The 14,442-nt window shown below is 37.6% G+C and overlaps 1 protein-coding gene across 1 annotated transcript in view; it reads left to right on the top strand.

The window, feature by feature from the left end:
* SVEP1 (sushi, von Willebrand factor type A, EGF and pentraxin domain containing 1) overlaps window positions 1-14,442 on the top strand; it is a 340,439-nt gene that overhangs the window by 214,845 nt on the left and 111,152 nt on the right. Inside the window, exons 21-24 of the mRNA XM_043978458.1 lie at window positions 305-401; window positions 2,644-2,757; window positions 8,889-9,002; window positions 11,958-12,159. Of these exons, the coding sequence (XP_043834393.1) occupies window positions 305-401; window positions 2,644-2,757; window positions 8,889-9,002; window positions 11,958-12,159 (527 nt within the window). The remainder of the gene's footprint in view (window positions 1-304; window positions 402-2,643; window positions 2,758-8,888; window positions 9,003-11,957; window positions 12,160-14,442) is intronic.

Below are 14,442 nucleotides of genomic sequence, written 5' to 3'. Positions count from 1 at the left end.
GATAAAGTATGAAACAATTAGCCAGGTAACCCCAAAAGAAAATGACCATGGGGACAGCTAGGTGGTGCAGTGGATAAAGCACTGGCCCTGGATTCAGGAGGACCTGAGTTCAAATCCAGCCTCAAACGCTTGACACTAGCTGTGTGACCCTGGGCAAGTCACTTAACCCCCATTGCCTTGCCAAAAAAAAAAAAAGAAAAGAAAAGAAAAGAAAAGAAAATGACCTTGGCTCATGATAGATTGCTTAGTGCTAGTTTTATTTGTGAGCATGACATTTCTGACACCTAATTTCTATTGTGGACAGGTTTTCCATGAGTGTTTTCTAAATCCATGTCATAATAGTGGAACCTGTGAACAAGTAGGACGGGGATATATTTGTAGCTGCCTGCCTGGGTTTACAGGTAAATTAGAATTTCATTTCATATTACAGAAGTGTGAAAATGTTGCCTGTACCATGAGACATCAAAAAAAATATATTCTGATAAATTAAGCATAATGCAAATCACATGGTATTATTTTAGAACATGTATAAGCATTCCATTCTGATAGAGCAAAATCAGTTGGGGGCAATTTCATGTTGGGGAGAGAATGCATAAAAGAATCAAAGCCTCTTTATATTTTAAGATGTACCTTTTGGAGGACAGCTAGGTGGCGCAGTGGGTAAAGCACCGCCCCAGATTCAGGGGAACCTGAGTTCAAATCCGTCCCCAGACACTTGTCACTCACTAGCTGTATGACCCTGGGCAAATCATTTAACCCTTATTGCCTCGCAAAACAAACAAGATGTACCTTTTTCTTTCCCATTGTATCAGGCCAACAAACCAAATTCACATGTTCTCAAACTATAAAAGACTATCACTTTAACTGTTGCGACTGCACTCAGAGCAAAACTCAACAAAACAAAATATACTTATACATACCTGTGTATATGTATACATAAATATAATAAAAAATAACATGTTAGAAAAATATTTACAAATATTATGGATAAAAAGATGACATCTAAATATATATATATGGAATTTTTAAAACATCACCTAGAAAATCCCAGTCTCTAGTGGATAGGCAAATGCTATGAACAACCATTCAGAAAGGGAAAATGAGAGCAGCTCTGTGGCATAGTACATAAAGAGCTAGCCTCAGAACTAAGGAGACCTTTCATCAAGTCCTGCATATGTCATATATTGGCTGTGAGACCCTGGGAAAGTCATTTGACCTCTAGTGTCCCAGGAAACTCTCTTTAATTATAAATTGCTGAGTAGGTGTTTATGTGCATTGGTAGAGGAAGCTTCCTCACTGGGAATTTCCTACACCAAGGAATTCACAGATTGGCCTAAAAAAGAAGGAAAACCATTAATAATCATTTTTTTAAATTGTCACCTTCACTAATAATAAGAGACACAAATTAAGACAACTTGGAAGCACCAACTCCATCCCTATCATTTTAGCAAAAATAATGAAGCTCAGTGCTTGGCAAAGCTGAGGAGGAACAGGGACACACTAACTCCTTGCTAGTAGAATTGTAAATTATTAGAATCTTTTTGGAAAGTAATCTGGCAGTAAATAGTGAGACTTACAAAAAATAATTGTATTTGATTCAAGAATTCTATTATTGGGAATATTATACTCCTAAGAGTATTATAAAAAGTAGTTATCTATTCAAAGATTTTAATACTAACATTATTTATCATTGCAAAAAAAATGGAAATAAACCTAAATGTCAAATAATAGGAAAGTGGTTAAATAAATTGTTGTACATGTATGTAGTGGGATGATATGATACAATAAAGATCAATAAGTATAAGAAACATTGAAAATATGGAGACACCTATGTGAAATAGTTCAAAGCAAAGAAGCAAATCTAGGACCACTAAAAAAAAGAAAGAAAAGGGAATGGAAATGTGTGAACAAAGAATCCTGGTGGAGACAGAGGTAATAACTGAGAAGTTATGACATATTGTGCTTTGAAATTGATTTATTTAAACACATAGTTACAAAGCAAGTTTGATTCACTCTGTGGGTTTTTAATCTATTGAATTTATGACAAATTTTCAAAAATAATATTTGATATTTTATTTTAAATAACAATCTTTAAATAGGATCATCATTGAGAACAAAGGACAGTTTTGTGTGTGTATGTTAATTTTGAGTGGAATGTATTTTCTCTTTATTTTCATAATTCATAAAGAGACAGCATGATGTAGTGTGGATTGGGTTTGGAGTCCAGAAAACTTAGATTCAAATGCAGCCTCTGATGCCACTTCCTGGGTGACCCTGGGCAAGTCACTTAACTTGTATGTACTTCGAGTGACAATAGTACTTCTACCTATCTCAGGGTTGTCGTAATGAAAAATGGTGTGCCATGTAAATAGTTATATAAATAGAATAGGTGGAGAAAAAGCATGGTGACCAGGAAAAAACTATTAGACTCAGAAATAGAACACTTCAATTTGAGTGCTGCCAATTACTAGCTGTGTGACCTTAGGAATGTCATTTACCTTCCCTGAGACTCCATTTCTGTACAATGGAGGGGAGGATATTTCCACCTTCTATCTCATGGAGTGAGGAAAGTGCTTTGTAAATTGTAAAGCTCCATATTTTTATTGTCTTTTGCCTCTCAATGCTGTTTGTTTTGAATTTCAGGCTTGAAGTGTGAAATAGATGTGAATGAGTGCAGTTCTTCACCTTGCCTCAACAATGGAGTATGCAGAGATGGTATTAGCAAGTTCACTTGTCAGTGTCCAGCAGGTTACACAGGTAATGGAGCAATAACACAGGTTTTTCAAATACAAGGCATTGCATTCTGAGAAAATATTTTTGAGTTGGTCTTTTGTTTGTTGACTATTTTAGGTCAAGGAGTATGGTTTTCTATTTTAAATTACTCTGAATCTTTTATTACATTTTTAAAGAGAAAAGCAAAGTTTCTCTTATGAGGCTACTTGAAACTACTTCAAAAATACTTTTTTTAATCCCCACGGTGCCTACATGCATGTATTTCTCACCACACAGCACAGCCTAAAAGCACTTTAAATGATATTTCTCATTCCCAAGAATTTGCATTCTTTCCATGTTGAAGGGTTATTTTCCCCAACCTTTACCACAAAATATCAATTTGCTTAACTCATTTATTTCTGTTTTTTTCTCATGTTCAGAGTAGAGATTTTCACCTTCCACCCTCATTAAAATAGTTTGGCTCATAAGGACTTGTAACATAGCAGCTGCCTCTGCTCAGTTCCATTTTAATTGTAGTTAGGGTGTTGGTGATGAAATTATTGAAATATATTATTTTATAATTATCAGAATATGGAGTTAGCATAGATTTTGAGTATCATGTGATCTGCTTTCTAAAATCATTTTAATATAATATATAGTATTATATAACATAAAAATATAATATGATATGATATACCTTAAAGATATTTTCAAGGGACCAGAAAACCAAGAAAAAAAATTTTAGAAGGAAAGTAGAACTATGAGAGAGAAGACTAAAAAATCTTTTTATAGTAGCTGTGATCATATACTTGAATCCACCCTGAGTTTATGATGTTTCTCCACTGTGAGGCCATATAAAAATAGTAACTTTCATTTGGGGATGTCAGTCTTTGCAAATGAATTTCCTTAGCAAAGGTTCGGAAAAGGAATTCATCCAATAGATCATAGATTCAGACCTTGAAAGGATTTTAGAAGTCATTTGTCACAACTCTCTCATTTTACTCAGAGGTGACTCAGAGAGGTTAACTGACTTCTTCAAAGTCACACAGTTATAACGTGGCAAAGCTAGAATTCAAATCCTCGTCTTCCACTGTTTTTCCCACTGTACTATACTGAAGTATTCACTCAAGGAAATTCCACCTAATTGTCTTTTCTAATGAAAGCTCCTTCCTCTTCCCTCTCCCCTCCCCTCTACTTTTTTCCTCTAGCCCTCTTTCAGCCTTTCTCTTTTCCCTCCCTCCCTTCCCTCCCCCTTCTTCCTCCTCTATTCCTCACTCTTCCTCCCCTATCTTTGTCCCCCCTCTGCCCTCTTTCCCTCCTTTGTCTTTCTATGTGTCTCTCTCTCTGTTTCTTCTCTCTGTCTCTCTGTCTCTCCCTTCCTCTGGCTCTCTTTCCCTCTCTCTGCCCCTACATCCCCTCCTCCTTCCTTCTCCTTCTCTCCCCTTCCCCCTCCTCCTCTCCTTCCCTTCCCTAGCTTCCTCCTCTTCCCCCTCTCCCTTTGTCTTCTCTCTCCCCTCCCCTTCCCCAAATTCTGTTCTTATCAACTTGTCCCCCGGCATTCTATGGCACTGCTGATCTGATATTTTCATATATCCTATATGTTAGTAAAGCTTCGTTGATCTCACAATATATCCAAGCACACACGTTATTGTTCTTTCACACATGTATTCATTTAAATATTCCCTCACAGGGCAGCTAGGTGGCACAGTGGATAAAGCACCGGCCCTGGATTCAGGAGAACCTGAGTTCAAATCCAGCTTCAGACACTTGACACTTACTAGCTGTGTGATCCCGGACAAGTCACTTAACCCTCATTGCCTTGCAAAAAACAACAACAATAACAAAATAAATATTCTCTCACACAGTCATTATCAACAATGCACTCATCTGGAGCAGGACACTAGACAGCCAACATCATGAAAAGCCCGTTTATAGAACTCTCAGCAACTTCCCTCCTCCCTTGCCCAAGTTTGCAGTTCCACTTTTGTTAGCAAATTCTCTAGTCCAGTGTTAAAGGCTAAAATTCTAGCTAGTCTGTCTAAAACATCTAATAAGTGGTCGCCAATAAATTAAAAGCTTTAGCAAGAGTTAGACTTTTAAGCATTTATTAAGGAGAATAAGAATTTGGTAAAGAGAGAGAGAAAGGCCTACATTCATCTATCTATTAAAGGGAGAGTGCATTTCTCGCTCCGCTCTCCGCCAGAGTTCACAGGAAAGAGAGCGGTAGTCAAAGAGCCAGGCTCCCCTTCTTCCTCCCACAAGCAAATGTCACTTCCTGATGCCAAAGAAAAGATGCATGTTCTTGCCCTCAAAGACCTTCACCTCATGGTGGAGCTTTTCTACAGTAAGTCTCCAGCAGGTGGCGTCATTCCAATCATTACACCAGGGACTCTCAAGCTTTTCTGCATCATGGACCCCTATGTGAGTCTGGCAAGACCTATGGCCCACCTTCTCAGAATAATATTTTTAAATAATTGAAGGAAATACTAAATTGCTATTAGAGTTCAGTGAAAATAAACAATTTTTTATTTCCATTCAAGTTCATAGGCCCCCTGAAATTATCCATATAGACTCTTAGGTTAAGAACCCCTGTTCTGGAGACAGCTAGGTGGCATAGTAGATAAAGCACCAGCCCTGGATTCAGGAGGAGCTGAGTTCAAATCTGGTCTCAGACACTTGACACTTAACTAGCTGTGTGACCCTGGGCAAGTCACTTAACCCTCATTGCCCTGCCAAAAAAAAAAAAGAAAGAGAGAGAGAGAGAGAGAAAGAAAGAAAGAAAGAAAGAAAGAAAGAAAGAAAGAAAGAAAGAAAGAAAGAAAGAAAGAAAGAAAGAAAGAAAGAAAGAACCCCTGTTCTAATCTCTCTAATATCCTCTTTCTACAAATGAAATGTTGAGACCCAGTGAGGTTAAATGTTTTGCCCAGAATTACACAGGTGGTAGAAGCAGGATCATGGCCCAAACATTCATCAGAGTCAGTCTTCTGACAAGCCACTCTCCACTTAGTTAGGCTGTTCTTTGGCAGGAGATGCACTCTTCATTGCCAGGCCTGTGTGGAAGCATTTCCAACTTAGTAAGACCTTCCAGAGTTAGTGATTTGTGGGCACAGCTTTCAAGAACCCAAGGTCACCTCCATGCCACAATGAGGCATCAGAGAAGGACATCTCTGAAGGACATATGCTATGTATGGAATTAAGGATATCTCTCTAATTCCTAGTTCAGCAATTTTTTTTGTGTCATGGGACACACACATTGGCAGTCAGGTGAAGCCTATGGGCCTCTTCTCAGAAGAATGTTTGAAAATGCATAGGATTACAGAGGGAACCAATTATACTGAAATACAATTATCAAAATGTTTTTTTAATGACGATTCACAAACCCAAGGTTAAGAACCTCTCGGTCTAATTGCAGTACAGATTAGAAGCTCACACTCTATTTTTGCAAGAAAATGAAGTTTCTCCCAGAGATTTACCACTGACACTATCTAACTTCTGGCTAAATGTAATATGCTCTTAGAAAATGTCCTTGATGGCCTTAGTTAGCAAATTCACACATCAAAGACAAAGCTAGTAACTATGTGGGGGTTTTCCAGATACTCCAATCCACAGATGATATGCTGATTGTACCAAGCTTCCAAATATAACAAAGCCTCCTCACTAAACTCTGTTCACTAAAAATAAATCTGCCTAACCATCATACATAAGAAACAACTCCTCAAAACAAAAAATGGTGAGAAATGTCATTGACCAGATAAAGGAGCAGTCCATTATTTTAACTGACAAATTAAAAATTGAGTCAGTTACCATTTTTTTACAAGCAAAGCATCATTATGTTTGTGTGACACACACATATACATATATGCAAAATGTATATACACATCTGTGAGTATATGAGTGGAGTATGTATATATGTATATATACAAGATATCCTAAAAGTCTTAGTGCAGTTTTAAGCTTTAAAACTTTTTAAAGATTTTAACCTTTAAATTGCACTAAGATTTTGGGACATTTTACATATGCATACATATTTATATGAGTATATATGCATATATGTACATACCTATACATATATACATATATATGTTTATTATGGGTATAGATACGTAGATAGCAAGAGAGAGAAAGAAGTCAGAGATAGCAGAGAGCATAGAGAGCCAACCTCAAAACCATTAAGACCTGTGTTCAAGGGCGGAAACTGACGTGTCAGCTATATGACACTGAAGTCATTTACCAATTAGGTGTACTTAGGCAACTCCATAAGACTAAGAGTAAAGTGGGTGCAAACCTATATTAGTAAATGAAGTTTCCTTATCATGGAACGCCCTATACCAGTAAAATAACTGGTTCAATTGGTATTCACACACACACACACACACACACACTCACACACACGTCCGTGTTAGGTGAGAGAGATGGACAGTCAGCTAGGTCCAAGATCAAAGAGAAGTAGGGGTTCAGTCTGGATTATATTTGAGAAGTAGCACAGCATTTTCTTCAATGTCAAGGCTCTCACTGCTACAAAAGCCCATCTTCTTAGAACTAGTATTTTCCATGTTTAACATGATTATAATGTATAACCTATATAAAATTGCTTGCTGGTATTGGGAAGCGGGAGGGAAGGGAGGGTGGAAGAAAAATTTGGGACTCAAAAAATAGCTATATATGTAATTGAGAAAAATAAAAATAAAATAGAAAAAAACCTAGTATTTTCCTGGAGATGCTATATGGATGTGAATACTAGAATACCAGGATGTCAACAGAATGTAAATTATAGGTGACTGGAAAGCAAACAGAAAGATGGATGGTGAGTATAAGTAGGCTGAAATGTATGGTGAATTGTGGCTTGCATTTAGGAAATTAAATATTACTTAAGAAAAAATAAATAAATAGCAAGGTAGAAATGGTGGCGATGATGACACCTATCTCTATGATGAGAAATTTGAAGAATTTAAAGATTTGCTATGAATGCTGATGAATATGGTCAATTAAAAGGCTTGGGGAAGACACTAATTTTCTTTCTTATTTTGTCGATAAAATTTTCATCATTAGTGTTCACTTTTTCTAACAGAGATGGATTCAGAGGGTTGCTTTTTCATGACACTAAACCATGAACTCATTTGTAAGAGACTCTAATAAGACATGATGGTATGAACAGCCTACACTAACTATCATGTGCCACATGATAAGATGCCTTGAGAATATGGGTACATCGACTCTTTCCTTGAAGTTACCATGCCCTCAAATAGCTGGTAGCCTCCATGGCATGAGTGCTATGATCCCTATTTTTAGGTAGTAGGATCCCAGAACTCACCCGCCCCCTACAGATTCTTCTAAGTCTAGGACTTCTCTCCTGGTGAAGAATTGCTATCTCTGCCTCCAAAGACTTAGAGAGAAACTTTTTTTTTTTGAAAGAAACTTTTGATATAAATTGCCTTAAAAGTGTTCTACAGCAAGATTGTAAACAAAGTATTTGAAGAAATTTCCTGAAAGTTTTCAAGTTAATGGAACTCTAGCTTTGATTTCTTCCACATTTTAATTGACTCAAATTAAAGGTATACATTGATAAACCTTTGTCGATACTTAGCTCTATGGTTATTTTTTTTCTCAGAATCAAAGCAAAAGCATTTTATATTCTCTTTGGTACATTTACCATCCAGCCTGAATTATAGTTATCCCATATGTAATGGGGGCTGGCCAATGAAGATCTCCCAATACTCATGCCCCAAAGCAGGCTTAGCCAGTCTTCACCCAGGCCACCTAGCTGTGTTCCTAGGACTGGTTCCTCATTGGTCAATTCCCCATTACACATAATTATATAATCCTTCCATATTTATGCATGTGTTTTATCTTTCCTGCTTGATTCTAATTTCCATAAGGGCAGAAGCCATTTCTTGTTTATGTTTATATTTCTCTTAACAACTAGAATAATGTGGTGCCCATGGTAGGCACATGATCAAAGTAGATGATGCCTTTTAAAAAAATTTTTTTTTTTTATTTTTTAGTGAGGCAATTGGGGTTAAATGACTTGCCCAGGGTCACACAGCTAGTAAGTGTTAAGTGTCTGAGGCCGGATTTGAACTCAGGTCCTCCTGACTCCAGGGCCGGTGCTCTATCCACTGCGCCACCTAGCTGCCCCAGATGGTGCCTTTTTGATTTCTAATAAATGTCCTTTGCAGGTCAGCTCTGCGAGGGAAATATAAATGAGTGTAGATCCAATCCATGTTTAAATAAGGCCACTTGTGTCGATGGGATTGATGGGTATCACTGCTCATGTGTGAGAGGATTTAAAGGTAAGAATTGAACTTTTCTATATTTTCTCTGTTCACTTATGATCTTTTTCTTTACATTCATGGGTAGACTTTTTTGACATCTAAAAAAAGTGAGAGCTTAGAACACAGTCACACAGGTTGACCAACTTCTTACAATTTGAACTGAATTTTGCCATTTGAGAGGGATGGATGCATGCATGCATGCATGCAAGAGATGCTGTGTGATATGCAGAATGAAGGTGACACATGCAGGCTAAAGATGAGAGAGATGAAGATAGCTGTTGTGGTCACTGGTGCTTCCAAAGGAATCTAACAATATAAACAGGGATTTCCCCAAATAGTAAGAGACTAATTGAACATACTTGGATTTTAACATAACAGCTATAAGCCAGTTGTTGAGAGCTACTTTATTTGTAGTAAGTGATATTCATAGGGTTATTGATTTTGTGTTAGAAGGGTCCTCACAACTCAACATATAAGACCATTGGTCTGGATCTAGAAGAAACCACAGGGTTCATTTTTTCCAACCCTATCATTTTATGGTATGGAAACTAAGACTCAGAAGAGTTCTGGTTTGCACCAAGTTACATAAATAGTAAGTGGCAGAGTCAGAATTTGAAATCAAGACATCTGACTCTCTTTATTTTGCTCAAATCTATGACCTTCCTCACCCCCCGTTCTGATGTAACTTTTCAACAAGGCATACTTCCGCTTGATCAAACCGTAGGACAGAGTAAAAGAAAGCATCATCAGGTCATCACCATGATGATGATAAATCATTTATTAGAGAAGCATTTGTGTTAGTCCCTGAGGATATATTGCCTCTAGTAAATATAGGATCTAGTTAGGGAGAAGAGAGGGAGGGAGGGAGGGAGAGGGAGGGAGGTTGATGGTAGGGGGCTTTTGATGAGGGTTACAGAGCAGAAAAGATAGTTGGGCTTCCTATGCCCCTCATCCAGGTGAAGAACTTTAGAGTCATCTTTGACTCTTCTGTCTACTGTAAACGCCTACCCCCAGATTCATCCAGTTGCAAAGTGCTATTGACCCTTCCTTCTAACTTTCACCTTAGCTATCCTTGTTCATAACTCCATTATCTTATGGATAATGTTGTAACAGCCTCCTAACTTATCTTCCTCTCTTCAGCGTTTTCCCTTTTCTAATTCATCCTTCAATGAATTGTCTGAATAAGTCTCTGCTTAAAAGCTTGAAGTGGCTACCCATTGAATCTGACTACTGGACCTGTCATTCTAAACCCCTTAGAATCTTGTTCTAACCTAAATTCCCAGTCTTAGATCAGAGATGGCATGGTACAGTGGGCAGACTGAAAGACTTGAACATGGATTCAAAGCCCACCTATAATACTTACTAACTCTGTGATCTTGAGCAAGGTATATGAGATTCAATTCCCTAGGATATATCTACTAAGTCATAGATAGGTTGCAATCTGAGTCAATAGAGGGAATGTCCACACCAGGAGTCCCTGGAATTTCTTCTCCCAACAAAATCACAGATCTTTTTTGTATTGGAGTATCTCACAGTACTTTTTTTTTCACAGTCTATATTCCAACAAAATTGGACCACTCATCGTCCTCCATTTTCATCCTGTTTTCTCCTATCCTTTCACCTTTGCTCATACCTTCCAACACCAGTACCCTGAATGGACCTCTTCTCCCTCAACCCAGTTCTGTTAAAATATCTCTCTTACTTCAGTGATGTTCTTTCTTTCAAGAAGCCAGCTACTATCCCTCTAACTGAAGCTACTTTCTCACACCTCAGATTATAAAAATGCCTCTTTCTGGACTGCCTCTCCTTTGCCCTAATCATGCCTTGCCTTACCTAATGGTTAGTTATTAAACATCCTATTCTCTTCCTGCCCTCATTTGAATGTAAGCAACTTGAGCTTATTTCATCTTTTTATCTTAACTAACAAATACAGTGGATTAAAGTTTGCTGAAGTCATAGATCATTAAAGAACTGGATTGTACCTCATTGCATATGTTAGTAAATCACTTATGGAGCATTTTTTTTTTTTTTTGGTGAGGCAACTGGGGTTAAGTGACTTGCCCAGGGTCACACAGCTAGTAATTGTTAAGTGTCTGAGGCCGGATTTGAACTCAGGTACTTCTGAATCCAGGGCCAGTGCTCTATCCACTGTGTCACCTAGCTGCCCCCACTTATAGAGCATTTTACAGGTATAAAGTGCTTTCAAGTACACTATCTCAGTAGTCTAAGTTTTATTATCCCCATTCTGTGATGAAATAATAGGTTCAAAAAGGTAAATTTGGAGAAGCTAAGTGAATTGCTTCAAAGGTCATGCAGCCCACAAATAGTAGACTCAAAACTTAAACCCAATTTCAGACTCCAAATTCAGTACTCTCGGGCAGCTAGGTGGTGCAGTGGATAGAGCACCAGCCCTGGATTCAGGAGTACCTGAGTTCAAATCTGGCCTCAGACACTTAACACTTACTAGCTGTGTGACCCTGGGCAAGTCACTTAACCCTAATTGCCCCCACAAAAAACAAAAAAACAAACAAAAACAAATTCAGTACTCTCTTGGCTGTACATAGTCACTTGGCTTCCTTTTCCTTGGCTTTAACATTGCCATTCTATTTGTACTATTTTATTAAAAGTGTAGTATTTTACTACAATTATCAGGATAGTATTCTCCTCCTCCTCCTCCTCCTCCTCCTCCTCCTCCTCATCATCATCATCATCATCTTGTTCTTATCTTTTTTTAAATGGAGTTCAGATAGAAGCTGTCTAGGGATAACCTGCTATTATATCTGTATATGTGTTTATGTATGTATAAGTGCATATGTATATATATATATATATATGTTTATGCCTGTATTTAATATTCTTCAGACTATTGACAGATAAAATAACTGTACTGTGTAGTTGGTTATTATTGTTATGTTGTTTTTGTTATAAATTATTATTCCTTTGACCATCATTTTCCTATTCCTTCCTTTCTAGGAATTCACTGTGAAACAGAAATCAATGAATGTCAATCAAACCCATGTTTGAACAATGCGGTTTGTGAAGATCAAATAGGGGGATTCTTGTGCAAATGCCTTCCTGGTTTTCGGGGTACCTGGTGTGAAAAGAATATAGATGAATGTCTCAGTAGTCCCTGCAAGAACGGGGGAACCTGCAAGGATGGCATCAACAGCTTCAGGTAAAAAGCCAGGACTGTGGGGCAGTAGGTGGCACAGTGGATAGAGCACTGGCTCTATCTAAAATCTAAATCTAAAATCTATCTAAAATCTAGTTGTGATCAGATGACTTGTCCAATATCAGCTTATAAATTAAATATATATTTTTATGTAAAATGTGTATTTATTTTACTGTTTTGATTTTATGTATATAATTCTAGTCTTTGTGTTATCTTCGATTCCCCACTCTTTCATCCTACATATTTAATCTACTGTCAAATCTTTCCATCTCTTCCTTTATAACATCTCTCACATAGAACTCTTTCTTTATACATGCACAGCTAATACCATGATTCACCTACTTACAACCTATTGACTGGACAACTTAAAGAGCTTCCTACTTGCTCTCCCTGTATCATCTCTTTTTCCCTGCACTTTGTTTTTTATATAGCTGTCAATGTTATTTTCCTTAAGCTGAGATAATATATAATATACCTATTATAAATCAGGATTATTAAAGATTTTTGTTTCTATGTGATTTTGTGATATATCTTTAGAGTCAGATTCCTGATTGAAGTTATGCAGACATTTCCTAAATTACAAACACATGACTCTATGACCTGCCAGTCTCATGTTATCTTTCTCCACCAACAAGCCTTAACTGATCAGCAACCAAAGTGGTCTTGGTCTCCTGGCACCACCTGGTGGCCTTTTTGGGGAACTATCTAATCCAATTTCTTCGACTACTTTCTTTCTTAGGGAGTTTATTTACACACTTTGCTTCCCTACTTCATTGCTCATAATTCAGTTAGTTTCACCTGAAGTATCATCCTTCCTGCATGTGCATATAGATTCAACTAAACAAATGACTAAATTCATATCCATCTTCTCTGATACCTTTCCTTTTGCCATCTGCCAGCATCAAAAACATTTCTTGCCTGTTCTTTGTCTCCACATACCTTTTCATTCCATTTGCAAGGGAAAAAAATCTAAATTAAGAACAAGGAAAAAAGAAAGCTATATTTTTAAAGTAAAAGGCAGACATGAAGAACTAACGTCAAAAATCTCTATTGGGCAGCTAGGTGGCGCAGTGGATAGAGCACCAGCCTTGGAGTCAAGAGGACCTGAGTTCAAATGTGGTCTCAGACACTTAACACTTACTAGCTGTGTGACCTTAGGCAAGTCACTTGACCCCAATTGCCTCACCAAAAAAAAATTTTTTTTCTATTGCCCTTAAAAGTATCTGGAAGTCCACATAAGAATCTATAAAACTTCCCATCAATCTTCTCATTGTAACCATGTTTTCCTTAACCATTGGCATTCAAGATAAATAAAATTTAATTTTATTAGCTCAGATATTTTTAAAGCATCAGTGGACTTTATAGGTTATACAGTCCAAGCATGTCATTTTATAAAAGAGGAAACTGAGGCTCAGAGGGGTTAGATACCTTGTCCAAGGTCACACAAGTAATCATAACCAGAGCCAGCATTTGCATATAGATTCATTGACTCCAAACTCAGAATCCTTTCCATTGGTTTTGCAATTTCATTGAATTATAGAGTCCTAAAAAAAGGAAAAAACTTCAGAGGTCATCTGTCCCACCCTCCCACTCAGGTCAGGAATTGTCCATGCACCATCCCTAACAGATCCTCACTGTGCTTAAACATCTTCAGTTATGGAACTCAAGTCCTAGGGCAGTCTGTTCTACCATCTTATCCCCAATTCTAGTTACCTGAAAAGTCTTTACTACTGAGCCAAACTCTTCTTTCTTGTGACTCCTATAGATAGATTCTGAAGTAACTTTTCAACATGATAAGCCTTTACATGCCTCCTTGTCTTCAAACTGAAGACCTTAAGTATCCTCCTGCCCAGTTCCATCATAGGACATGACTTCCTAATCCTTGGTCATTCTTGTCAGCTTCCTCTGGATCATTCTAATTTGCCTTTCAAAATAATCACTTGGAGCAGAGTACAATGGAACTATGTTCAGTGACTGAGACATACTTTGATTTCTGAAGGCTTAGGCTATGTTAGCTTTAGGGTTTTTTGTTTTTGTTTTGTTTTTTTAATAGGACACCGTAGGGCAGCTAGGTGGCAAACCACCCCTGGATTCAGGAGGACCTGAGTTCAAATTCGACCTCAGACAGATGACATTTACTAGCTGTGTGACCCTGGGCAAGTCACTTAACCCTCATTGCCCCGAAAAGACAAACAAACAAATAGGACACTGCATCATTTGAGCATATTGAACTTTTTTTTTAAGTGAGGCAATTGGGGTTAAGTGACTTGCCCAGGGTCACACAGC

Source organism: Dromiciops gliroides, chromosome 1 (genome assembly GCF_019393635.1).
Source record: "Dromiciops gliroides isolate mDroGli1 chromosome 1, mDroGli1.pri, whole genome shotgun sequence".
Lineage (NCBI taxonomy): Eukaryota > Metazoa > Chordata > Mammalia > Microbiotheria > Microbiotheriidae > Dromiciops > Dromiciops gliroides.
Note: the sequence above shows the minus strand (reverse complement) of the source record. Positions and strands in the feature narration are given on the sequence as shown.